The sequence below is a fragment of the Lycorma delicatula genome, chromosome 2 (genome assembly GCF_047948215.1).
Source record: "Lycorma delicatula isolate Av1 chromosome 2, ASM4794821v1, whole genome shotgun sequence".
Taxonomy (NCBI): Eukaryota; Metazoa; Arthropoda; class Insecta; order Hemiptera; family Fulgoridae; genus Lycorma; species Lycorma delicatula.
The window spans coordinates 136,750,848-136,777,484 of NC_134456.1; the positions used below are offsets into that span (position 1 = coordinate 136,750,848).

Sequence of the window (26,637 nt, forward strand, 5' to 3'; positions counted from 1 at the left end):
CAAATCCTGACGTAGCTGATATTTTTCATACATTACAAAAACCATATTATAAAAAAAAGAGAAAAGATTGGGTATAATTGAGCATAAGTCTGTATTGTTATAAGATTAAATTATTTTGCTAATTAAACAGAAAACAGCAATATAAACTATTTAAATAGTTAAGGAATCTGTGTTTTAATTTGAAATTCTGACATTCAGTGTTTACTTTCTTTCATATAATATGCTTTACGTTGTATTTAATAATATAAGAAACTTACAATCTTGATTACCTAGCAGGTCAGTGTACCAAAATATATTTCATAAGAATTTATTCATCCATGGAAGAGCCCACCTTCACCTCAGTCAAAAATAGCCTGTCAAGTAAAGAGCAAAATTAAATTTTTATTGATCTGTTTCTATAACACTGATGGGATTATCCACAAGGAGTTCATATCTCCTGGTCATACGTTTAACAAGGAATTCTATTGTGCTATCATAAGGTAGATAAGAAAGAATATGGGAAGGAAATGCCAAGAAATGTAGGGCGACCCTTTACCACAATAATGCACATACTAATTTCATTGTGAAGCAATTTAAGGTTATGTAGCGGTTATTCTTCATCTACTTAATTGTGCACCATTGCTCCATGTGACTTCCTTACTTTCCCTAGTTGTAGCGACAAAGATTTGACATAATAAAGGAGATTCAGGGCAATGCTGTATTGCAGGGAGTGCTGAACAAACTCACAAAAAACTTTCAGAATGTTTTTTGTCATGACAGAAATGGTACGATCAGTGCCTGAGCACCCAAGGAGACTACTTTAAATGTGACTGGTAAATAAGATCTATGTACAATGTATCTATGTACAATGTATGTATCTATGTACCTATGTACAATGTATCTATGTACAATGTACCTAATCTATGTACAATGTGATTGTATTTGGTAGTATATTTTGGGAACTTTTGGATATATCTAAAAAGATGATAAAAAAGGGTTGCATAACTTTTCTGCCTTTGCCCTTTACAAATATTTATCAAATACATCATAAATATTTATCGATACATTGAACATTATGACCTAATTATGCAATATACATACATTGTTATGGGTAGAGAACATACCAGAATGAAGAAAGAAAAATCTAAATGAAACAACAAAGGAATTCTTTCTAAAAAAATTTTTATAGAAAAGTGTGAAAGGTGTGGAGAATTGAAATTATTATGTTTGACCAAACAAAAGGACAGGGTGGGTATTGGTACTGCAGGTCATGCACTAAGCCTAGAGATATAAATATTGTTGAGGCACAGTAGTGACAAGAGTTCAATTCAGTTTGTCATAAATACTAGTTGAGAACAGTGATCAATAAACCAAATATGGTTTGTAATAAACACACTGATGATGTGTGGGAGCATTCAGAGTGACCGTGCAATAACTGACATGCAAAGAGGGTGTCACAAGTATTCCATTTTAGACAATGGTTAAAAACAAGAAGCTGTTCAGCGAGTTCTTTGTGAACACAGAAGAAATTGACATTATTCATCTATAAAGTGGAAGGTAGTTTTTTTGTAAATATTAAAAGCGAATAATAATTTGCATAAACTGTTGATTTTTCAACTGCTTTTATACTGTTAATTCAGTATTAGTCTCTTTCAATTATTGTAAGGTGTATAATAAATCATAATTGCATTTTACTATCAATAATTTAATTGCTATTAAATTAATCTATTTAATTTTAATCGCTTCTTTGTACATTATAAGTTATTTAAGAATAATAAATTGTATTTATACAAATTTTTACATGTGTTATTACTCATGTCCTTGTCAAATCGTGATGACATGATAGTATAATAGAACTGTCAAACAGATCAAGATTTCCAAGTAAAAAATTTGGTCAGATTTTATTTGACTCGTACGATCAAATGATGTTTTTACCATAAAAATGATCCAGTATTTAAAGTATAATTGAGAAGAAAAATTAAAATTCTTAGTAAAATTACCCCTTAACCAAAACAACTTAATGATTAATCGACTTTAAAAAACTAAATTAAAAACTAAAACATAACAACTAACAACAATTTACAAATTTTTAATTTGATGACGACTTCAATCAGTAAAATTTAAAAAATAATTCACGAGTTTTTAGTTTGTAATGTAGTTAGTTCTTTTTGAAATCGATTATTATTTTTTTTAAGTTTACTTTACATTTTTGGTTGGCCCCTTGAGCAAGTAAGTTTTTATCAACAAAACTCTACTGTATTTGGAGTATAACTATAAAAAAAAAAGTAGGTTCTGACTCCCTTGGTCATGTCAGATACCATATATGACATATGACAGCCACAATTATAAAATAAAATTAATTCCTTTTTTAAGCCAGACCCCATGGGATCCCCATTTTTTTAAAAGTTCAAACGTTGCCTACATTAATACTAGCTTCGATAAAGTTGGATTTTCAATCTTGAAAAAAAATTATATTTAAGTTCAGGTGCCATTCAGCCCCTTGTTTTTTGGGGCTTAAAAGTTTATTTATTGAAGTAATTATTTACTTTAATAAGATGACCAAATTTAGAGCATGTTGTTAAAAAATTAGTTTTACATGCGGTTGACAAATTTTTAAATTTATTTAAGATATAAATTTAAATTTTCATAAAACTAAATAAATTGTACTATGTGCAAGAAATTTTGTAATAGTGCTTAAAAATCAGTTTTTTTACAGAAATTATTTCTGCGATCACAAATAACTTTTTTCTAAGATTTATTATAAACAAAAACTAATATTTAAAAAAAATAATAATTAAAAATGATTTTAAAATAAAAATTAATTTATTCAAAATATTCAGATATAATTTGTAGTTAAAAGTATCTTGATCATTTTCAGTATTCTGAAGTAGCCTGACCATAAAAAGAGTTAAAGTATATATGGTTGTTAATGATCAGACGTATCTTTCCTTTATTACTGAAAGACATTTTTAAAAATTTATTAAAAAACCTTTCAGTAAAAGTGAAAAAATTTAACAGACACTGTAACTAATCAAACAACTTAGTGACTAATCAACTTTAAAAAAACTAAGTTACAAACTAAAAAAATAAACGACTACCAACAATTTACTAACTTTTAATTTGATGACAATTTCAATCTGTAAAATTAAAAAAAATAATTCACAAGTTTTTGGTTTGTAATGCAGTTTTCTTTTGAAATCGGTTACTATTTTTTAAGTTTAGTTTACATTTTATTTAAAATTCTGATTTTGTAACTAATTTTCATGTGAGGAGTGTTGGATAACAGACACAAACAATGTCAAGAGATGGCACTTAGGTTCTTGCTCTGAAGAAAGTGAAAATTGATCAATTGACAGGGTCATCCTGACCCTGTAGCGAAAGACACCCTCTATGTTATGGTTACGGTCACCATGCCACCCCTCGGTGCCTAGCCCTTATTGGCTTTACTGGAAGTAATCTTCAATACGTCGGTTATGACATCTTCCTGTCTTAACCTCAACCACGATGCCACCAATGTGAATGCCACAAGCAACATTCACATCGGTGTACTACTAACATAAACTGCAAACAAAAACACACCTCAAGTCTTAAAACAAGACTGTAAAACTAACAAGTGAAGGAAAGCAGAAAAGGTGACGGCAACTGTCTTTTGGAATGTTAACAGCATAATTTTCTTCCAATGATTTTCTGGAGAAGGGTAAACGAAAACCAGAGAATATTATATATTATCACAGAATCATCTAAATGATAAGGAAAATTGAAATTTGACAAAAATTAGGTTCTTTTTAATCGAGATATTGCATTAGTTCATATTTCAATGATTACAAAAGTAAAATTATTTGAATTACACTAAAAGATTCTTTTACAGCCCCTCAATTCACCAGATTTAGTATCTTTGGACTATTCTTAGTCTCTAAATATGAAGCAGCTTACTGGAAAGAATTTACACAAAATGATGAAATTATTGATAAAACATTTTATCAGATTTGAAAACTGGTAAAATCATGTATAAGGATCAGATCAAAAAACTTGAGCATTTTTGGATTAAATTGTGAAAGGAGAGTATGTTGAAAAATAAAAAAGATTTTTCCTGAAAAATAAAATTTATTTTTACATACAGCTATCAAACATGTTATACACATCAAAATGATGTCATGTTTATAACATTACACTATAATGATTCATTACTAGGCGATGATGATTTTTAAAAAAATGAAATTATTTTCAAATCGCCTACAAGGTCAACTTAATTTTCTGTTTAAAAAAATTAACTAAGTTATGAGGCAAAACATTTTTTAATATTTAAAAATGTGTAAAAGGACTACCAGCAGAACTTCTGGTACAAAATAAAATAAGATTTATCAAAATCAGTGCTCTTATAATGATAATCTTATTTTTATTGAAGTTTGTTAAAAATTAATAATTAAAAGTATTTAATACAATGCTAAATGGGACCAAGAGAAAATCTACTAAAACCTACAAAGTACATTATTAGTTGTTTAAATTCTTGTAGAATGAAAAAAGTTCCTTTATTTAACCGGTATTCACACTGTCTTTTGGTTGATTTTTTATCACATGCAAACCAAATATTCATAGGTTTACTTGTATATATTAACGAAGCACATTAATTACATTTCAATTAAAATAATTTAATTTTATTATCGTACAATAATCTGCTTAAATAACAGTTTAAAACTGTTTAAAATGTTATTTCAATTATTTTGTGCTAAAGAAATAATATAAACTAAACATTTGATATTTATTACTACAATGATATGCTTTTTGTTTTTTCAACATTACAGTCATGATAATCTGAAATGGCTGTTGTTACCTGAAACATTCAATAATCCAAATAAAACTTAACTAGAGTAAAAATAATAAAAAGGTGAATGAGTGATTGAACATATATTAAGATTGATTTTACCAATATTTAAGCCAGTAATAACAAAATCTGAGATCAGCTAATTACTGATTAAAGCTACCTTACTTTCTGATAACTCTTCTTTGCATCCGTCGATATGAGAATTGATAACTAAAAACGAGTAAATTTGTATCATACTTTTTAATCATATAACATGATTATACTTAGAAGACCAGTGGTTAATATATAATTGAGAAAAAAAAAATGTTCCATTAAGTATCATTGGAAAACAGCATTTTATAAACAATACATAAAATAAATTTAAAACATCTCATTAGTTGAAGCATCAGATCAGGTTATTAAAAGCCACTCATTATAATTTCATGGAAGAATTTATTTATTTCAATAAGTAGCTAATTAGGCAAAAATTTATGAAAATAAATCATATCAATGTACAGAAGAAAACAAATTTGATGGGAGTAAATAATAAATTACAATCCTCTGAATTTAATTTATATATATTAACTTAATTCAGTTATTTTACCAGAAAATAGTGAACAATAAATATCCAAATGAAGGTAAAAAATGATAAATATCAATTATTCCACAAGTTCAGTAGAGTTTTAATATTTTATTTATGATAATTAAAATCAAAACAATCGGCCTAGAAAATTATCTATTTCTTCATCAATGAAAAAAGACATTTACTTTGAAGATGAATAAAAGTGAGCTCAAAACGAAATTTAAAAAATTTTAGGGTAATTTTTAGTTTTATTTTTATTATTATTTGTTAATTTTAATTATAGCTTTTTCAGATTTTTTTCTTATGAAGGTATTCTTTATCTTTATATTATTTCTACAACCAATAAAATCTGAATTTATCAGACACTTACATGTTCAGATTACAATGACTGCATTATATCTGCTTTTTTATTAAGTTAAAATATAATACATGTTAATTAATCTATTTATTTATTTAATAATAATATTCTTCACAATTTCTTATAAAACTTTTAAAGGGTTTCACACTTCCTACTATGATGTTTATTTTTTCGACGAGCAACTGGAATCGCTTTAGGTAGTTCTTTTGCTGAAGAAGATCCGACAAGACGATCTAAACTAGCTCTAGAACGCCATACTTTAATAGTAAAATCATCTGAACAAGATACAAGCATTCCACTATCTTGAGGATTGAATGCAACAGAGTTGACGACATCTGTATGTGGTAATTTAGCTAAACATATTCCATAATGACGATCCCATAAGTAACCATGTTTATCCTCTGCACCGCTGGAAAATACAAAAAATATTATTTACTAATAAAGTAATAAATAATCATATTATACTTATTGTTGATAAATTACTCAGCACCTGGTTTTGCTTAGGTCAACTTAACGTTAATGAAACGAATATAAATCATTTGTAATCATGTGTACGAGTAAATCAGAATTTTATATATCAACATAAACGTGTGTTACTATAAAATGTTATAAATTAAATAAAATCATTATAGTTACAATAAAAATACATCTGGTAAATAAATATACGTTTACATGTATAAAAGGTAGTTAATGAAGTTAACGTTAAACATAGAAAACTGAAATTTAGCAAATACTTTGAAAACAACCTATTTTTTTATAAGAGACCACCAAACTGCAAGTCTCCAGGGGAGCAACTGAAAACGTTTAAATAGATAGGATTGCGACACATCATTTTAAAGGGCATTAGAAAATAAAAAAATTAATATTATAAACATCAGATAATAATACAGTAAATCAAAATAGTAACCATTTAAAGTTCAAAAAGTGGTCTACAGTAATTCTAATGACAGTAAAACACTAATAAAAATCTAAATTTATTTTTAAAATAGCAAATGTTTCTACTTCAAAACGATCTATGTTTTGGTACGAGACTACTACTCAGGGTGCACTTTTGAAACTACCTGTGAAAAACATTAATGATTGCCATTTTGGTTAGAGTTGTCATAGCCTGAAGTTTTTTATGCCAAAATTTTCTTTTTCAATGCCCTTTAAAATGATGTATAAATTACACTCTTTGAATTTACATAATAAGATCGTTTACAAATTTTATTTCAACTGCAATATTTTCATTTTAAATATTTTAGTTAGTAATGTTCAGTTTATATCAAGTATGTTGGATTCCAGTAGCCACGTAAGAAATTTAGATAATAGTGTCTCAATTGTGATGTAAGCAAGTTTTTAAAAGCTTTGCACCCCAGCCAATTTTTATTGAAACTCAGGGAAGTTCAAAATTTTTGATTTTCCCACCTTTATAAAAAACTAAGGAGTTGTGGACAAACGATTAAAAAAAAGCATTTTATATATTCTATGTATATAAAATAGTATATTATGGCGTACTAACTGACAAAGTCAGCACACAATAGCCTTTGGAGGTATTCTCCTCTCAACATATGCATTAATCATAGGTCCTGAAAATGTTCATTAATATCATTTTTTTTTTTGTTCTTCAGGGCGAAAAACATTTTCATATTATCATCACCTGGACAACAGATATTTTTTGTAAAAAATTAATGTTAAACAACTAAATAATTAAAAACTAAAAACCCTGAAAAGCAAAAATACATCTTTGAAGTAAAAAGCCTGTAATGCACGCTAAAAGCGAAATAACAACACAAAGATATATCATATTATATATCTCAAAACAGTAAAATTTCCATCTGCATTATATCAAATGGCATGAATATTTGGAACACACTACAGTAATTCATATATTTGAATATAAACGGATGGCCCTAAAAATCATAAAACAGATGATAACACTTCACACTTCCATTAGAATAGTTTGCATGCTAGCCCCTAGCTTAAACTTGTGATGCATTGCTGCATAATAGATATAATTCACAAGGATATGGGGCGCTTTTAGTTGACAGTTGCAGCGAGCACAAACTGGTGCAGCTATTTGAATCATCAGATATCCCTGAGTGACTAGTATACCCTATTTGCAAACGGCAGATAATAACCTCCTCTTAATAGTTATTTCTGCATGAGGAGCTCCATGGTGAAACAGTATTCTTAACTGGGCGAAGTTTATTATTCAAGGTAGCATTCCACTCACTTTGCCACTCATCATGAACTACCCACTTTAGGAAACAGACAAGATCGTTAGAAGCAACGTAATCATTAATATCTTAATGATTCACCGAATCAAATAAAAAAATAAAAGAAAATAAATTTCCAAAATCAATACCTGGCAACATATTCATCACAGACATCCAAAAAGATAAAAAAACATTCGTTGTTTGGAGTGTAAGCTTTATGTGAACGTAACATTGTACCGACTTCCTGCAAAGTAACCAAATCAATAACGTGAATGTCTATTTCTTGTGCAATTGGAGGTGGATCCAATGGACTTCTAATAACATAACCACGAGGCCAAGGTCTACTGTTCACATAGAGATACCTGTAAAAAATTATTATAATTATTATTACATTATACTGTAGTAATCTTTTATTACTGTTGTTTTTATACTGTAGTTGGTCGGTCCCAGCCATGTTTATACTGAACATCATTAGAGGATAAATACACAAGTGGACTGTTCAACAACATGAATTGCTATCAAATTCTTGTATCTTGGCATCAGAAAGGGCATGCAAGTAAGTCTTGTTCTGACATTTTGCAGGAGCTCCAAGAGATGATATAACTCATCAGATGGAATTATATGTATGCAAAATAAATATTTGGTAATGATGACAAAGTTAATATTTTATTAAGACACCTCAAACCAAAACATTGCAGTTTGAATTTGTTGCAAATTACATCAATTTGATTATCTTCAGAGAGTTTGTCATCTAATAAAACAAACAGAAACACTATTTTCATTATAAACGGAAATTCTATTCATGCCAAAAGGAATGTTATGTGCAATCTGTTATACCTGTTAGACATAATAGAAAATTATAAAACAATGTATGAGATAAGTTATTTATTTTTTTAAATTACCATATCTGTTTATAAATTAAAAAACAAAAGTGTTAAAATTTGATTTGGTATTTTGATTAACAATTCAGTTTATTCATTATCCCAGTTTTCCAATTTATTTTAGTAACTGTATAGCATAACTATTTATAATAATTATTTTTTAGTTGTTTCATATCAATTAAATAAAGGTTTTACCACTGTTTTCCTAGGCTGTAGCAGGTAAATGCTGGAACAATTATTATTCCTTTCTGTGGCATAGTAAAATTTTATATTTCATATTATAATCTACAATCAATTTTACATTTTGATACAAAAACAAGAAATTTATTTATTCATAATCACTCATTTTTCTAATAAGCTGGAAAATTTTATTTAATGATAGAAATGAACACGTTAATTTATTAAACAGTTCTTTTAAAGATTTTTTTTTAGTAGCGACACACATTTACTATCTGAGGTACTAATGACCATCGACATCATATGGTGTTGTTTCCTGCCTGGAAGCAAGTTTCTTATGCCACCTTTGTCTCCATCCACTTATATCCACACCTTCTCCTTTGCCCCTTATAATTTCCAATCTTCACCTCATCTACTTCATCTTTCTTCTTCTCGTTACCTTCCTCCGTCTACTGACACTTTCAATGCAGTTGTTAAAATTCCACTTCCTCTAACCACAAGTCCTAACCAGTTTCCTTTTATTTTGTGCTCTTCCTTTTTTAATACTATTGACTACTTCCTCCTTCCTCACTTTATCTGCTCATCTTACTTTCTCCATTTTTCCCTACATCCAGATCTTAAAAGTCTCTTCCACTTCCTCATCGACCGTGCTTCACTTCCATTCAACAAGACACTCCATACATACCGTTTGGAGTGTCTTGTTGAATCTCTAACTTCTTCCTTAACTCTAAGTCCAGTCTTTTAAAATAGTAATTTTCGTTTCTTATTGAGAGCTTCATATTTGCCATCGCTATCTCTCCAAAAACAATCTAATGGATCAGTTACAATTACTTTGTGAGATTAGCGATACTTAATATACAGTAGTTCCCAATATGAACATAATGAGGGTATCAATAGTAGGTGTCAATGTTACGTGCAGTTTTAATGGCCTTAGCATGCCAAAGTTTTACAATAAGAATAAATAAATATAAACTTTATTTTTTACTGAAAAAACAAAAATATACATTAGCACCAGAAATATTATGCAAAATATGGGGGTAAGTCAAATATAAACAGGATTTTTGTCTTCACGGCTCACATATGAATGCAAGTGAGCTGGTGCAGCAGGATACTGATCGTGTAGATGTGAGAAGGGGATGGACACTACAGCTGCCTCGACATTTTCTTTCTCTGGTCACTAACACTATGTCAGAGCAAGAGATAGCATCGTCAATTGCACAATGTATTATTGTGAAGTCTCTCATGAATGAGGGGGTGAAACCCTCTGAAATTTTGACTAGACTGCATGCTCAGTATGGGGATATGACGTTATGTACAAAAGTCTACAAATGAGCCAGTGAATTTAAAGGAAGAGGTGAAGTTGTACAAAATGAGTCACAATAAGGGTTCCACGACAAGTGTGATGAATGACAACATTTGATTGATACTGAAGATGATCAGCACTTTATGGTTAATGAGATTACTTTGGAAGTAGGTATCATTAACAAAAAGCACTTTTGATTCCGTAAAATCTGAGTTCCAAAATTTTTCCCCCAAAATCAGACAAGAAATTTCCCAAAGGCTCCTAAATCAATTTTGATGAGAAATAATTTTTTGTATCAAATAATCACATGTAATGAAATATCACTACATTCCTGAGTTGAAAATAGTGAGTATGTAATAGTGTAAGTAAGGTTTTTTCTTGTAAAGGCAAAACCACATCAATTGAAAAAGTCTTTTTAATCAGTTTTTGGGGCTTGAAAGGCAAATTCCTCAACAATCTTTTCCATTAACATCACTGAGAATGCTACATAGTACTTTCAGCTCTTGAACAAAGTGAAAGCTGCTTATAAGAACAAAAATTGCTGCCAGCTATCAGAGATGTGATTCTCCTACAAGACAACACCAGGCCTCACATATCTATTAACACTAAAGATAAACTTGGCAAAATTTACTGGAAAACCCTAGAACAACCCTGTGTAATTAAGCTTTATACTTATGCAATTTCTTTTTTTTTGGCCATTGAAGAAGGAGGCGCCGAGAGAACATTGATTTCATAGTGACAATGACGTAGATTAGTTCATGTGCAATTGGCTCATGACACGTACTCAAACTTTTTATGAAGAGGTGATCCACAAGCTCTCCACATGTTGTAATGAATGTGTATAACTTGAGGGAGGAGACTACAAAGAAAGCAATAAATTTACATTTATTTTTATTCTCTATTATAACATTTTTTAAAAAATCCAGTGAATATTTGACTGAACTTTGAATTAAATAATTGAAATGATATTAAAATTTTTTATTTCACTTGTAGCAAACTTGTTCACAAGAGTGAGCTACTTTCTAATCATCTGTCATGTTGGTAGCAATAAGTGTGTATAATATATATATATATATATATATATAAAAAACTTAAAAATTGAGAGTAGAGTTGTGTTGTTAAGGTTCATGTTTTCTAAATTGTTAAGTTTTTATTTCTTTTTTGATATAATTTTGAATCATGAACCGACTGATAATGCGGGATCCTGAAAAAGTCGACTTTTGGTATTAGTTTTTTTGGGTTTCTCTGTTACTGTTTTTGGCGGTTAATTTGTTTGGGGACATTGGCAAAGTGGTCAGTATGTTGATGAATTATTAATTTTCTGAAACTTTATATATATATAAACTTAGTAAAAATAATTCTTTTGTTATCATATTTGTCCATATTTCCCTCTGTACTAATATCTCAAAGACAAAAGTATAAAAACCATTTACCACAAATAGTACAGAATTTAATAATGCTTATTGCCCTGAGGTAGGAAATCCCCACATCCGGAACACAACATCTACATTCCACATCCAGGGCGGCAACAGCTGTACTTATGTACAATATACATAGCTGGCTAACGGGGTTCCGAGTAAATATCTAGGTTATGCTTTTTTATGTTTGACCTGTTAACAACTTCAGGTCACTAAATGGACTGGATTTTTTGGCTACCTGCAGGAAATGGAATATTAAAAGATTTTGGAAATGGACTCAACCACTTTTAGAGCTGGCGGTGTGGCGGCCAGGGTCAATGTTATTGCAGGTGTAACGGAGACCCTTCTGTTGTCCGCATGCCCCCTGCGATGGCAAGCATGTAGCAATGGTGCCCATGTATGTCGATGCATGGGAGCTCTGAAAGCTTCGGTGAGTAGGAGTCTGGAGTCAGTGCAGAGATTGCGCATCCGCTCTTTGCCAGGACATATGCCGGTTCCACCGGAGTACCGGATCGGACCTCCAAGGTTAGTAGTACTTGAACAACAACCTAACGTGGCAGCAGGTGCACGTAAACACCGTAGTTTAGAAATCTCCGATTCGCCACAAGCGAAGAGGAAAAGAGCAAGGAGTCAGAAAAAATCAAGAGATGCTGACAAAATCAGTAGGGAATTGAGAAAGTCGTTGTTTGGAAACATTGCTCCCAAACCAAGATTTTTAATTATTACAAAGGAGAATGGACCTTTCAAAAAGTTAGTCCATTCTTAATCGCAAGAGAAATAACAAATTGTGCTGGTGGTCCTGTTAAGGAAATTCGTAAAACTTTTAATGGATTGCATGTCGAAACCATCAACGACATGCAAAGCCAGAAAGTTCAGGCGTTGAAGAAGATTGGTGAATTTGCGGTTTCTGTCCAACCGCATAGCACACTTAACTCATCCAGAGGAGTTGTTGTTTGTCGCGATCTTCTTAATTGTACAGAAGAAGAAATTATACAAGAAATGTCGAGTCAGGGAGTGAGTCAGTGTCACAGACTAACCATGCGAAGAAATGGTGAAGTTGTTCCTTCGGCCGGCATGTTTTAACATTTAATAGGCCAAACCTTCCTGAAAAGGTACGAGCTGGCATCCATCGGCTTGATGTACGGGCATTCATTCCGCAGCCGATGAGATGTTTTAAGTGTCAATGATTCAGACACACAGCAGCTAGATGTGAAGCGCAGGAAATATGTATATGTGGAGAGAAAACACATGAACCATGTAAAGACCCTCCAATCTGTGTTAACTGTAAAGGGCATCACAACTGTCGTTCAAGGAACTGCCCTACATATAAATTAGAAACAGCCATTCAGGAAGTTAAAACACTTCAGAAGGTCAGTTATCCTGAAGCGAAGAAAATTGTTAATCAGCGTACACCACGACCATCGACTTCTTATGCAGAAGCAGCGGCTGCCCCTTCCACATCTAAAATTAATGTGGAGCAGTTGCTTAACACGATGGCACCAAGTCTTGCGACAATGATTGAAAGAATCATTGATTCAAAGATTGAGTCGACTCATCAGAGAAAACAAAGTAAAGTTGAGACGGCTCATCCCCGGACTGACGCCGTTGACATGAGAGACGCACCAGCGCCGTTTAAACAACCAGCCAAATCTGCGATCGTAAAGCCACCAACTAGCGTAAAAATTAAAAATCTTGACTTATCTGACAAAGAGAAACAGATCACTCTGTCGACTAGTCACAAGGCTAAAGAAATTGTGACAAGAAAATCTGAGTCTACCGAAATGGAGGTGCAAGTTATTATCAAGAAAGCACTAGATAAAGATGATAAAAAACTGCAACAATGGAGCCTCCAAAAGCTCAAAGAACAGCTTCGGTAAGAGCATCTATTTCAGCTGGACCCAGCACTGATAGAATCCAGCTCATCAGATAAATAGATAGAATCCAGCTCATCAGCTGCGGAAAGTGCATCGCTTGCTAGTTTAGATTCAATTGCAACGATGTTAACAGCATCAATGAAGCTTTCATCACCTGATGTAAGCCGGCAAACGTCATTGGCATCAGAAAGAGAAGAAGAAGGTGCCATATCCGAGGCCCCAGACACTCTTTCGTCAGAAGTTGAGGCCGTTCGCAGGATGGAAAAACGGTCCAAGAAGGGATGGCCGAAAGGAAAGCCTAGGTGGTAATTTTTGGATTATGAAGTTATAGAAGAATGTTAAATTTTCAAAATTTTTTGATTCATGAAAATGTAAAATATTGAACCTTTTTTTTCTTTTTTTTGAAGTGGGATGGGGCTAATGACCAAAGTAGTCGATGCCCCTAAAAACCTCAAAAGAAAAAAAAACAAGAAAATAATGCTTATTTTTTAATAGCGCTTTCAAGGTTTTCCTCATCAGTTAAACTTTTCTTTTTTTTCAAATCACACATTAAATACCAACATATAAAAACTATGTAGTCAAAATATTCAAAAATAAAGTTAAAAAATTAAAAATTGTTTATTATGTGGCTAGCCACACATACAGTACTGTACTGTACATAGTACACAGTACAGTACATACATAGCACAGTACTGTTTATGTGGTTAGCCACATAATAAAAAATTTTTAATTTTTTAATTTTATATTTTTAATATTTTGACTACATACTTTTATATGTTGGAATTTAACGTGCGATTTGAAAAAAAAAGAAAAGTTTAACTGATGATGAGGAAAACCTCAAAAGTGCTATTAAAAAATAATAATTAAATTGTGCTATTGGTGGTAAACAGTGTTTATACTTTTGTCTTTGATACAGTTATACATAAAGGAAAAAAAAACATGAAAATACTTTCAAAAATAAATCAGGTTGGTAAACCTGCTTCTAAATGTAAAGCTGCTCTGTTGTTGTTTCTTACAAATTTTTTATATTTAGTCTGCACATAGTGACTAGTTAATTTATGGAAGTTTAAATAATGTACACTCTACTGAAGTAGCTCTATATAAAATATTACTTTTCATTTAATTAATTATATTAATTATTTGAAATAAGAAGTGATTACACTAGCCCTTGCGACTGGACTGGCTTTAATGTGTCATCAGCATCATGTAATAACTTTCACTGAATGTTGGAATGTACCGTAGCTAATTATTTCACCCTGGGAAAGAAAGCAGCAAAATGTGAAAGATAAAAAAATTAGCCAGAAGCACTGAAAATTTACGTACAAAAACAGGGAAAGTGAATAAGTTACTAGATATGGCGAAACAATCATATGAGGGAATATTAGAAAGTATTTTCATGATTTTGAAAACATTTCAATGTTTAACAATATATTCAACTTAAGAATAAAGGTAACAGGAAACCACTTCATTCCTATGAATTAGGCCTACTATTATTGTAGGCCTGAAGCAATAACTTTGTTGGATTTAGGAATGATTAAATCGTTTCTGCCAGTGTCCCTTATTAAGTCTACTTATAACTACAGCAGTTATGGCACTGAATAGATCATTATTATAGGCTGATTGGAAAATACATCAATCATCAATTGGAATTGTATTATTCTGGTAAAGAAAGGAACTAGTTACATTGTAACTAGTATAACTTGTGTTAATTTTCAATGACCTCTCTCTAATGTTGCATCAACCTTTAAAATAAGTTACTGCTTTATAAACATATTCTATTTTACGAGGATGAATTGAACGATTTAAAAATGACAAGTCGACATTGAAAAATAAAAGCAGTTACAGCTACTGAAAACCTACACAAATTGGCCAGCTGTTAGCTATTAACATATAATGTGAGATAAAAAATAATGAGAATTTTAATTTCTATAAAAAAAAAATTTATTCTGTATCGATATCCTTTTCAAATTAGTCCCTCAGAGATGCAAAACACTTATAGCAATGTTTCTTTTAATTCTTAAAACAATCTATGGAAAGCATTTTTTTTTTGTACAGTCTTAATTTCTCTTAGCAATTTTATATTTAGTTCATCTATTGTCACAAATCACAGACCTTTTATTATTCTACTATCTTTCAAATATTCGCCTTTTAATATTCTATTAATATTTTAAGAAAACAGGGTGCCATCTCTGGAGAATAGGGAAGCTGCTCCATCGGTATGATGTTATTTTTGGCTAAATAATCACAAATTAATAGTGAAATGTGAGCTACAGTGTTATGATGATGCAAAATCCAAAAATTGTTTGCCCACATTTGTGATCATTTTCTTCAAACTGACTCATGTAAACAGCATAAAACTGCTAAATAATATTGTTTGTTGATGTACAACCTTGTGGTAAGAATTCAAAATGGATAATACCACTGTAATATATATATAAAAAAAAAAAAAACATTAAGGAGAACCTTAATATTTTATCAAACTTTATGTGCTTTTTTCTTGGCTCTTCATGAAGCTTCCACTGGGATGATTAGACTTTTGTTTCAAAATCATATCCATACGCTCATGTTTCATCTTGGGTTATGACACGTTTAAGTAATTCTTAGTCATCAGCGATGTCAGCAATTGTTTTGGGATGTTACTTTTGTTGAAAATTAATGGTTTTGAAAAAATTTGTCAGTTATTAGTTTCTCATCAAAATTGTTTCACATGAGCCATAGACAGCCTCATGTGATGAAGACTGAAGAGGCGAGAATCTCTATTCTCACCTCTTCAGCATCTTCTCAAATGGTTATTCTACGATTATTGATCACAATGTCCTTTACTTTGTCAATATTTTCATCAGTTGTAGATATATTTTGACATCCAACCCTTTTGTCATCAAGTTCTTCTTGAAACTGTTTGAACCATTGATAAGCCCTTGGTGTTGGTATATCATTTTTGCTAGAAGTCTTCTCTAACATTCTTCCTTAATTCACTTCACTGACTTACATTAAAGATTTATTTCATTGTATTTTATTCCATTTTTAACCCAAAAATTTAATATAATCCTTTGTTTGATCATTTTCAAACAAAATAGTCACTAATAATAAAGTATGTCCTAATTAGTTGGCTGCCAAATTTGAACTGCGCATCTAATATAGCTGAAAATATTAATATACATTACAGACACTGTTACCATCATATGGAAAAAAAGATGAACTCAGTTGAAAAGACATACAGAATATGAAAATTCAGATTGATTTTGCACATTAAAGAAACTTCACCTTATAAAACAATAATAATATTATTTTTATTATTTACGTTACCTGTGATCAGGAGAAAGGCCCATACCAATAATATGGCCATGTAAATCAATAACATGATCCACCGTATCAAATCGATCAGCAACTGCTTGATAATTTAGCCAGTCTGGATCAGGATGATGATTTGAACCAATATTATTCCTATCTCTTTCTCTTTTTCGTCTTCTTTCAGCAATTCTTTCACTCAGACTCGGACCAGGATCTAAGATTCTTGGAAATGTAACTCTTTTGATTCTCTTTAAACCTAAACATAAATGGAACAAGTAAAAATCTAACTGAATTAAATAGTAACTGAAATGTTATGTATTTTTTTATAAACAAGAAAAAACACTGTCCACAAAAGAAATTAATTGGAAGAACATAAAATAAATACAGCGTTAATCAAAAACAGTAAACATTAAATAACTTTTCAACAGTTGTACATAGAAAAATGAAATTTAGCACTGCTCCTAGCTTTAAACGATCTATTTTTTAATATGAGATCACCATATCCCCAAGCCCCCACAGGGGTTAAACTCAAAAATTTTAAATGGAAAGAGTAAAGTTACAACATATTAATTTAAAGAGCACTGAAAAAATGTAACAAGAAACTTGGGAACTTGACAAGAATTATGGGTTATGACGACCATTAACAAGATGATAATTTAAAATTGTTCAAAGTTAGTTTAAAATGTGGCCTACAGAATGGTCTCGTACTGAAAAACAGTAATTTTAAGACAGGAACATTTATTACATTACATTTCATTTACATTTTAGGTTTACTTTGGGTAGTTATTTACAAGTAATTGTAGATTATTTTTGCAAAACCAGTTGCGAAAAATATTAAATGACTGACAATTTGGTTAGATTTATCATAGCTAAAAGGTTTTTTTACATGCCCATTAAAATGATGTGACACAATCCTACTCTTACCAATTAAAGATGTACGAGTTTCGACCCTGTGGGGTTTGGAGTGACGTAGTCTTACCAAAAAATTGATCGCTTCAAAATAGGGAGAACTTTATAAATTCCATAAATTTTTTTACGTTAAATATTGAAAAGTTATTTAAGAATTGCCAAACTTTGTCAATAAAGTACAGTATAAAATAATTATATATCGATAAGTACATAAAAATGAAAACTCATATGACACTATCAGCAGTTACCCACTTCTAGCAGGGTAATTGGTTGAACAGATTATAGTTTGGATACCTCCACGTGTCTTAGGATTCTGATGATGGTTTCTTTACTCTGTATTTGCTCCTAGGTGACTTTTATTTCTAATGGATAATGCAGCCATATATTTAAGCAGATATAAAATAATTATCAACAATGATCTACTATTTGTGTAAAAATACTTAGATGTTTCAAGGAATTGCAGCTGGGAAGGGTGCTCTCTGCCTGGAGTATATCTTCAGCTTTCCTCTTAAAAAACGTTTGTTTCATAATGCAGTAAATACAAAGCTAGATCATCTGTTCTCACACCCATCTTTTTTCACGACTCTTTCTTCCCCATTATAGATTCAGCGAAAATAGGTTTGAAAATGTTATATTTACATCAAGGAAGTCGGTACAAATAAAGCCAATTCACCCTAGTTGTGATCTGTCTGAAAGACTATCTGTGAGATTTATTTCCAGCCCGTTGATTACACAACAGACCTAACAGTAGTACATACTTGGTAATTCTGCTACAGAAATATAAATTACAGCACTCTTATTTATTTGAACTAATTGAAATCAAGCCTGTTCAAATATTATTAGAAAATTCAATTATCTGGTTCAAGGTGAATTTGTTGGTTGGACTTACGGCAGGGTGAAGATTAAGGTTGTCCTTCATAAAAGAGGAAGTGGTAGGGTTAATATTATTTTTAAAAAGGAACAGTAGTTTCTTGAGAGGATGGTACAGGTAGACTAGAAAAACAAATAAATAAAAGGTGTTGTCTGGGGAGGGGTAAATCTCCTTCCAATCATGTTATGGGTAAGGTTTATCTAAAGAATGTAAAAATGATACTGATTAAAATATACATACATATATATATATATATATATATATATATATGTGTGTATACTATGTTACTATTCTGGTATCATATACCAGAATAGTATATATATATACTCTTAGATGAAACATCAGTAAATGATAACAGAATGGGCTGTTTAAACAGCCTAAACACTGTTTACTCAACTGTTTAAATAGGCAGGTTTAAATAGACTATTTAAACAAATAATGTTAAAAACGGTCAATTTATTAAGAAAAGAGAAACTGTTAACAAGGTTGTAAAGGATCAGTGATGTGAAAAAACTGTTGTAGAGGATTTAAAGATGTTTTGACCATCTAAATATGATGAAACAGAGAAGAATATTAAAAATAAAATGAAAACAATGGTAAGGATGGTTGGTACCAACAAAAAAATTTAATAAAATAAATTGAACTTCAAAATGAATTGCTTGACTTTGTATTGGATTTTGAAAGTTGAGAATAGAGGGTTGTAAATGTTTAATGTCTATTGTATTTTTTTTAAAAATTAATAAAACATGGTGTTCCATTCCACATCGAGCCATCTAGTGGGTGCTAGCGCTCACCGATGAGTTAAGCTTATATGATCATTCTACGTCAGAATCTCGCGCAGAGCGGTTGTGTTTTCATTTCAGTCCAAGGGGACTCACAGTTTCTTGATAATGTTCAAGTTCAATTATGCCTAAAGTGTCATACATTCTTATGTTTAATGTAACTATTGTAATTCAATCAAAATATCAAGGGTGACAAGAAATTAAATATAACGATTCAAGAAGAACACAGTGTTGCTTCATTTCATCATCTATTATCTCATCAAAAATACAGTCCACACTAGCTCTAAATTCTACCACATGGGTTCATGATCTCATTATTACTCTTGTACTAAAAAAAAAGCAACAGTTTAGAATGAGAAGTTGTCATAACAAAACAAAATTATTAAAATTTGATATGTACACAGATAAAATGTTCAAATCAGCATTCATGACTGCATTCACAGACTAGTCTTAATATTACTCTCTTCAATTCCTGCTACTATTTGTTTTTATTGATCTATTAGATAATTACAAAAGAAATCTCAATTTTAAAATTTCAAGGAAAATTTTGTTTATATACTAAAAATATACATTATTTATTTACACGACAGGCTGATACATAATAATAGTTATTGATGGATGGTAATGAATTTTGTATTGTGAAAAATGCAATGTCAGACTTGAACCCAGAACCTCTGGATGAAAGGCAGAAATGCTACTACACCGTACAGACCGGCAATGAAAAAAAATATAACGTATAAAATATATCAAGGGATTATAGGTACAAGTCTTTTAATATTTGTGTCGAATGAAGTAGACCTATCTATTCTGATATAACAATACATCTATATTAATCACGCGCTATCCAGTTAAATTCCTTAATTTCATTTTAAATCGTATACATTTTAAAACTTTGTTTTAAGTAATGTTAAAAATATGCTTTTCTTATACTTTTAGCAGGATAAATGAAGGTGAACAAAGTGACAAACAGAATCAAAGTCTTCTGACTATATGTTGGAACTAAACATCTTGTTGAGCGAGCCACAAGGTGGTGACATATCTAACAAGGTTAGACACAACTTTATAACGGGAATACTTAAGATATAAACAGAACTATGACAAATGTAGTTTGCTCCAAGTAAAAAAGAAATCAGATGTTGCAAATGTTGCAACCTACATATTTTTAGAGACTTCAGTTCCACCTAATACCACTGGTAAATGTTTTTATATATTTTCATTCTTTTAAGGAATTAATGGCAATGAGTCCATGATATTAATCTAGAGATGAAATGAATACTCAGAATTTCATATCTTGATGCTACAGCTTAGAAGGAATCTATATCATTTTTTTTTGGCTGTTAATTCTATTATGAAGCATGCCTGTTTTGATGAAATTTTAAACATAATCACAAACAAGATTAGGAAAAGTTTGTACTTTTTCTTATATTTATTAATTCTCATGCAATTCATTGTATAAAATATGATATTTATACGCAATTTTCACAACTTTTCTAGAAACAAAGATTTTTTCTTCATTATCATCATCATTGCGCAATATTCTGCCTGTTGGCAAGTTCCTCTTAAAAAACAAAATTTCTTAAATTCAAAAATATGTACAGTGATAAAAATTCTATCGACAAAAAGATAAACTTACACCGATTTTAATCATTGAAAATTTGCATTCTCTATGCTCGACAGCTCCACTGATCTGATCAGAAACATAATTTAGCACATATATAAGCTCTTTTAAATTTAAAAGCTGCTGTGAATTTTTTCACACCGCTATGTGAAAGCCTTTATTTCTCAATATAAGAATTTTTGAATAATCCACAACTATAAGATAATATTACTTGGAAGCATTGTTTGAAGAGGCAGTTGGCTTATTTAAATAGATGTGATATCACTTTTTTCAATACTTTTGGACAATGTTGGATTCAGATAACAAATTTCTGTTAAAAAGTAAACTAATTATAATTTCAAAAGAAAATGAGACAAAACCAAAAAACTTAAGCAATTTTTATCTGATACAGAACTGATGCGATTACAGTATAAATTTACTAAGATTAGAATTTATTTAAAGCTACCGATTTGATGAGGAGTATAAGTTTTTGAACCAGTAGTGAATATAAGGAACTTCTCAGGTTGCCTTGCTAAATCATCTTCCATTTCTGTATCAACAGACATATCAGATGTAGTTTCAGAATCTCCTCCTTCGATTTCTTCACTAGGACCTTTAAATTAAAAATAACTATTAAAACAAATTATAATACATGTAAGTATCATTTAATAATTAAATAGACATTTTATTAGCGATTTGATTTTAATAATCTACTGATGAGAATAACTGCTATTTATTCAACGACATTGAAATAATGCTATGAGTACTTTTCAACAAAAATCCCTTAACATGAAGTACCTAAATACATTTACCCCATCTCTCTTATTCCAGTAGTAAAGAATTTTTCACCTTGGTGACTGAGCCATTCCTGTACAGTATTCTTCATCTGCTTATTATTGCTGAACCTGCTGACTTGTAAAAACTCTTTGAGAACCAAACAGAAAAATCTGACTGTACGAAACTGGGACTGCAGATGAATGTGGCCTCAAAAAACACCACATGTTTTTTGAGAAGTATTATGGAAGATGAATTTGAGAAAGATCCATGGCATTTCTTCTTTATTATGGCTATAATTTTATTTTCTACCGTGTCAAAATAGTAATCTCTGTTGATCGTACGTTCTCTAAAATCATCACAATTATCAGGCTTTTATAATCCCAAAACACTGTTAGCATCACTGCTAGTTGACATATATGTTTTTCATTTCTTACTTATAAAAATTTGGATGGTTAATACACTCTTCAGCTTACTGTAGGTGAAAAGTGTGACGGTTTTTCGCTCATAATTCTTTTGGACAAAACTGACTGATGTGAAATTTGGACAGTAATTAGGAAATAGCTCAAGGAACAAAAGTTATATAGTGCCAAAGTGTGGTTTTACTCTTGGAGTGGATGCCACCCCTTCTCGGGGGTGGAAATTATTACATTCAAAATAACCACAGAAGTCGATGGAGGAATAAATTCTAAGCAAAAAATGTTTCATAAAGTTTTTTTGTAGAGTCAATACTTTTTGAGTTATTCGTGATTGAAAATGTTGATTTTTCATCCAACTATCGACGATTTTTCACAAATAACTCAAAAAGCTTATATTTTATCGAAAAAATTAGTATTAGCAATACTAATATCATCTCAGGGATACCTGAGATGACACTGATCCAAATAGATGTATGATAAAATTCATTAGTAAACTGCAAGAATATATTAATGGTGCTACACTATTGTTAAGTAATAAAAAACTAAATGAAAATATTACGGACCACTGCCAATTTGTTAAAATTTTATAAAACATAAAGAAAATCTTTATATAGTAAACAGAAAAAATCCACATAATTCTGAGATATTGTGTACTAATAGAACATATAGAAATAGATTAACTACTATTATATGGATAACTAAAAATAAATATGATAGACAATAAGTGATAAACACAACCCTAAAAAACTCTGAAATACAATAAATAGTATGACAGATCGAGTTAATATAATAAAAAGCAATACTATTACTAAAATTACTGATTCTAATAACAACATAGTATCTAATGAAAAGGAAATTGTCATTGTACTAAATACTCACTTTAGCTCAACAGAATCTATATTAGCTAATAGAATACCTAATCACAGTACAATTGCCAACAAAATAAATCAATAATCACTCTTAAAACCTATTGATGAAGCAGAAATTTTCAAACTTTTGCAGAGTGAGCTCTAATATAACTACTGGATCAGATGGAATTGCTCCAAGAATTTTTAACATAACAGTCATCAATTTAACACCAGTAATGACAAAAATTATCAGCCTGTGTTTAGATAAATGTATATAACCTGACCAACTGAAGAAAGCTGTAATAATTCTAGTCCATAACACTGGTAACAAGAGAAACTATTGCAAATACAGACTGACATTCATCACTTCCTGTTTAAATAAAATTATGGAAAAGTGCATCATAATGAGAAAAGAATCTTTTGTCACATAAGAATCAGTTTGGTTTTAGGAAAAGAAAATTAAATAAGGATGCAATAGCTAAAGGAGTTAAAAGTGTACAAGAGTTAATAAATAATAAAAAGAAAGTAACAACTGTTGGAATATATCTGGTCAAAGCTTTTGATCATATATGTCATATAACAATATTTAACAAACATGAAAGGTATGGATTTAGAGATAAAATCAATCATCTTCTTCAGGGCTACTTATCAAATCATAAAACGTAAATAATGGTAACACCCTAAGAAATGTACAGTCTATTCAGTGTGGAATACCCCGAGACACAGTGCTTGAGCCATTCCTACTCATTTTACGAGGTGTGTGAGAAAAATAATGAGACTGAATGTTTACTTACCAAAGTTTTTATTTTTTGCAAACAACAATATTATCCCCTTCAAAGGAGTTCCCTTGGGCAGCTACACACCGGCGGAGTCGTTACCACTCCTGGTAGCAGCGCTGGAAGGCTTCAACTGGTAGGATCACAGTCTGGTCGACCCAGATTGGTCGGGTCACAGTCTTTTGAATGTTCTCCAGAGTTCCAAAATGACGTCCTTTTAAGGCATGTTTCAATTTCGAAAAAAGGAAAAAGTCACAAGGACTCAAATCAGGTGAATAGGGGGGTTGAGGAACCGTAGGAATGTGTTTTGAGGTAAAAAATTCTGTGATGGAAATGGCCGTGTGAAACAGGGCATTGTCATGATGAAGCATTCACTTGTCTGCAGTGTCTGGTCTCACGTGAATCACTCTTTTCCTGAGCCTTTCAAGGACACTTTTGCAAAACACTTGGTTGACAGTTTGTCCTGGAGGAACAAATTCTTTATGCACGATACCCTACTGTCAAAAAAGCAAATCAGCACGGTTTTGATCTTTGATTTGTTCATTCTACTTTTTTTGGTCGAGGAGATGACAGAGTGTGCCACTCTTCACTTTGCCGCTTCATTTCAGGATCGTACTCAAATATCCAGGATTCATCACCTGTGATCACACGATTGAAGAATTCTTGGTCATTGTCAATCTTCTCAAGAAGATCAACGCACATGTTTCTTCGATTGTCCTTCTGTTCTGTTGTGGGGTTTATCGGCATCAATTTTGCACAAACCTTTCGCATGTCCAAATTGTCTGTCGAAATTTTATGTACGGTGAAAATAATTAAATTTTCTCATCATCCTTATTGTTAAACGATGGTCTGATCTCATAAGAACCCACACTCGCTCAATGTTTTTGTCAGATTTTGAAGTTGAAGGTCTCCCTTCAAGCGAGGTTGATCTTCAATGTGCTCTCGGTCTTCCAAATATGATTTGTGCCAGTGGAAAACTTGTGCTCTTGATAAGCAATGTTTCCCATAGGCCTGTTTCAACTTTTCAAAGGTCACACTCGTGGATTCCCCAAGTTTAACACAAAACTTGATTGCACAATGTTGCTGTAAATTCCGACGCTCCATTTTTGTAACGCACAACAAAAACACAACTTCAGTAATGGCGCTGTCAAAAATAATGTGTTGGCTGAACGGAATTTAAACTTGTACTGAGCATGTCGAAGAGATGAACAAACCGGTCTAGCACAGACCGGTAGACACAGCGTTGCCAGATCGCTTGCAGTTTACCAATCTCATTACTGTTCTAAACACCTTGTATATATAAATGATCTTACTTTTTTCTTCTTTTTATTAACCTCCAGGGCCACCGTGAGGTATGGCTTCAGAAGATGAGATCAATGATTTGTAGCGTGTGGAAAATGCCATGTCTGACCGGGATTTGAACCCAGGACGTCCAGATGAAAGGCCAAGATGCTATCACTCATGCCACAGAGGCCAGCGCGATCTTATGGATTCTATAAAAATGGTTTAACATTCGCTGATGATACTAGAATTATTTATAGTGCTGACAATCAGAATGACCTCAAAAATATAATCAACTATGATTTTAAAAACATATTTCAGTGGTTCACCTTAAATACACTAACAGTTAACTGTAGTTAAACTAATTTCATACCTTTCAGTTAGTATAATGATGGTTTCCCAAACTTTAATAAAATAAAAGTTCAGATAACAAATAATGAATTAGTAACACAGATTGAAGTTAACAGAACAAATCAATTACAATTTTTTGATTTACAGATTGATAGCGATCTTAAATGGAAAGACCATTTAAATATTATATCTAATAAACTGACACATATTATTTACTTAATGAAAAGACTTAAACAAGTATTACAAACTCAGAATTTACTCATGCTCTACTATCATCTACTCCACTCAGCAATAAGATGTAGTATCATAGCATTGGAGTATCTTATAGTAACATATGTGACCTAATTCAAACTTTGTAAAATAAAACTTTAAAAATAGTGTATAAAAATGGCCATCTATACAGCCCAAAACAGTTGTAAAAAGAAATACTGATACTGGATATTAGAGCAATATTATGTATGTTGCATATAAAGAAAGCTTCACTAATTCAATTAATGATATAATTACACCAAGAAAATGAAAAGATTTGAGCATCCCACAAATAAACATTAATACTGGACAAAAATTGTTTATATATGTTGGACCATCAGCATACAATTTTTTACCAGTAAATATGAGGATTTATGCTACTACAGAACTACACAAAATAAAAATATACAATCGGTTCAAGAACAATGACATTACCATAAAAGTACAAGTTAGATATTGCAACATTATTTACATATATATACATCCACACACAATGTAAACTCGCTTATGCAGACTGGAAAACTAAACATAACTGGCCTCATGGACCAACACAAAATTCTCATCATGGATCTGCTGGAACTAAGAAATACCAACCAGGACGACATGGAACCTCAAGGATATGGATATAGGCTCTACAAAGGTACACCTGGAAAGATAGTGATGAAAAATGTCCAACAGTTTGGTACAGACTTTTTAATCAGCCTCAAAATAATAAACTCCATACAAGAATTTAAGTCATAATCTCCAAGAATCTCAATACTCAGCCTAATAGCATCTAATAAAATCTACTCTAATAAACGCTCATCTACCTACTAATAATAAAAATAACTCTCCAAAAGACTGAAAAGAACAGAAAGGTTCTGGGATCTAGTTAACCTGACTATAAATAACATACCCAAAATCTATGTTAAACAATT

The 26,637-nt window shown here is 31.1% G+C and overlaps 1 protein-coding gene across 2 annotated transcripts in view; it reads right to left on the reverse strand.

The window, feature by feature from the left end:
- Positions 1 to 4,050: 4,050 nt before the first annotated feature.
- The window catches only part of Fbw5 (F-box and WD repeat domain containing 5), a 101,950-nt gene continuing 79,363 nt past the window's right edge, over positions 4,051 to 26,637 (reverse strand). For both annotated transcript variants that reach the window (XM_075356281.1, XM_075356282.1), the window contains exons 7-10: positions 21,489 to 21,635; positions 16,879 to 17,119; positions 8,069 to 8,281; positions 4,051 to 6,130 (exon numbers count right to left, since the gene is read on the reverse strand). In XM_075356281.1, coding sequence (XP_075212396.1) covers positions 5,854 to 6,130; positions 8,069 to 8,281; positions 16,879 to 17,119; positions 21,489 to 21,635 — 878 coding nt within the window. In that variant the 3' untranslated portion in view covers positions 4,051 to 5,853. The remainder of the gene's footprint in view (positions 6,131 to 8,068; positions 8,282 to 16,878; positions 17,120 to 21,488; positions 21,636 to 26,637) is intronic.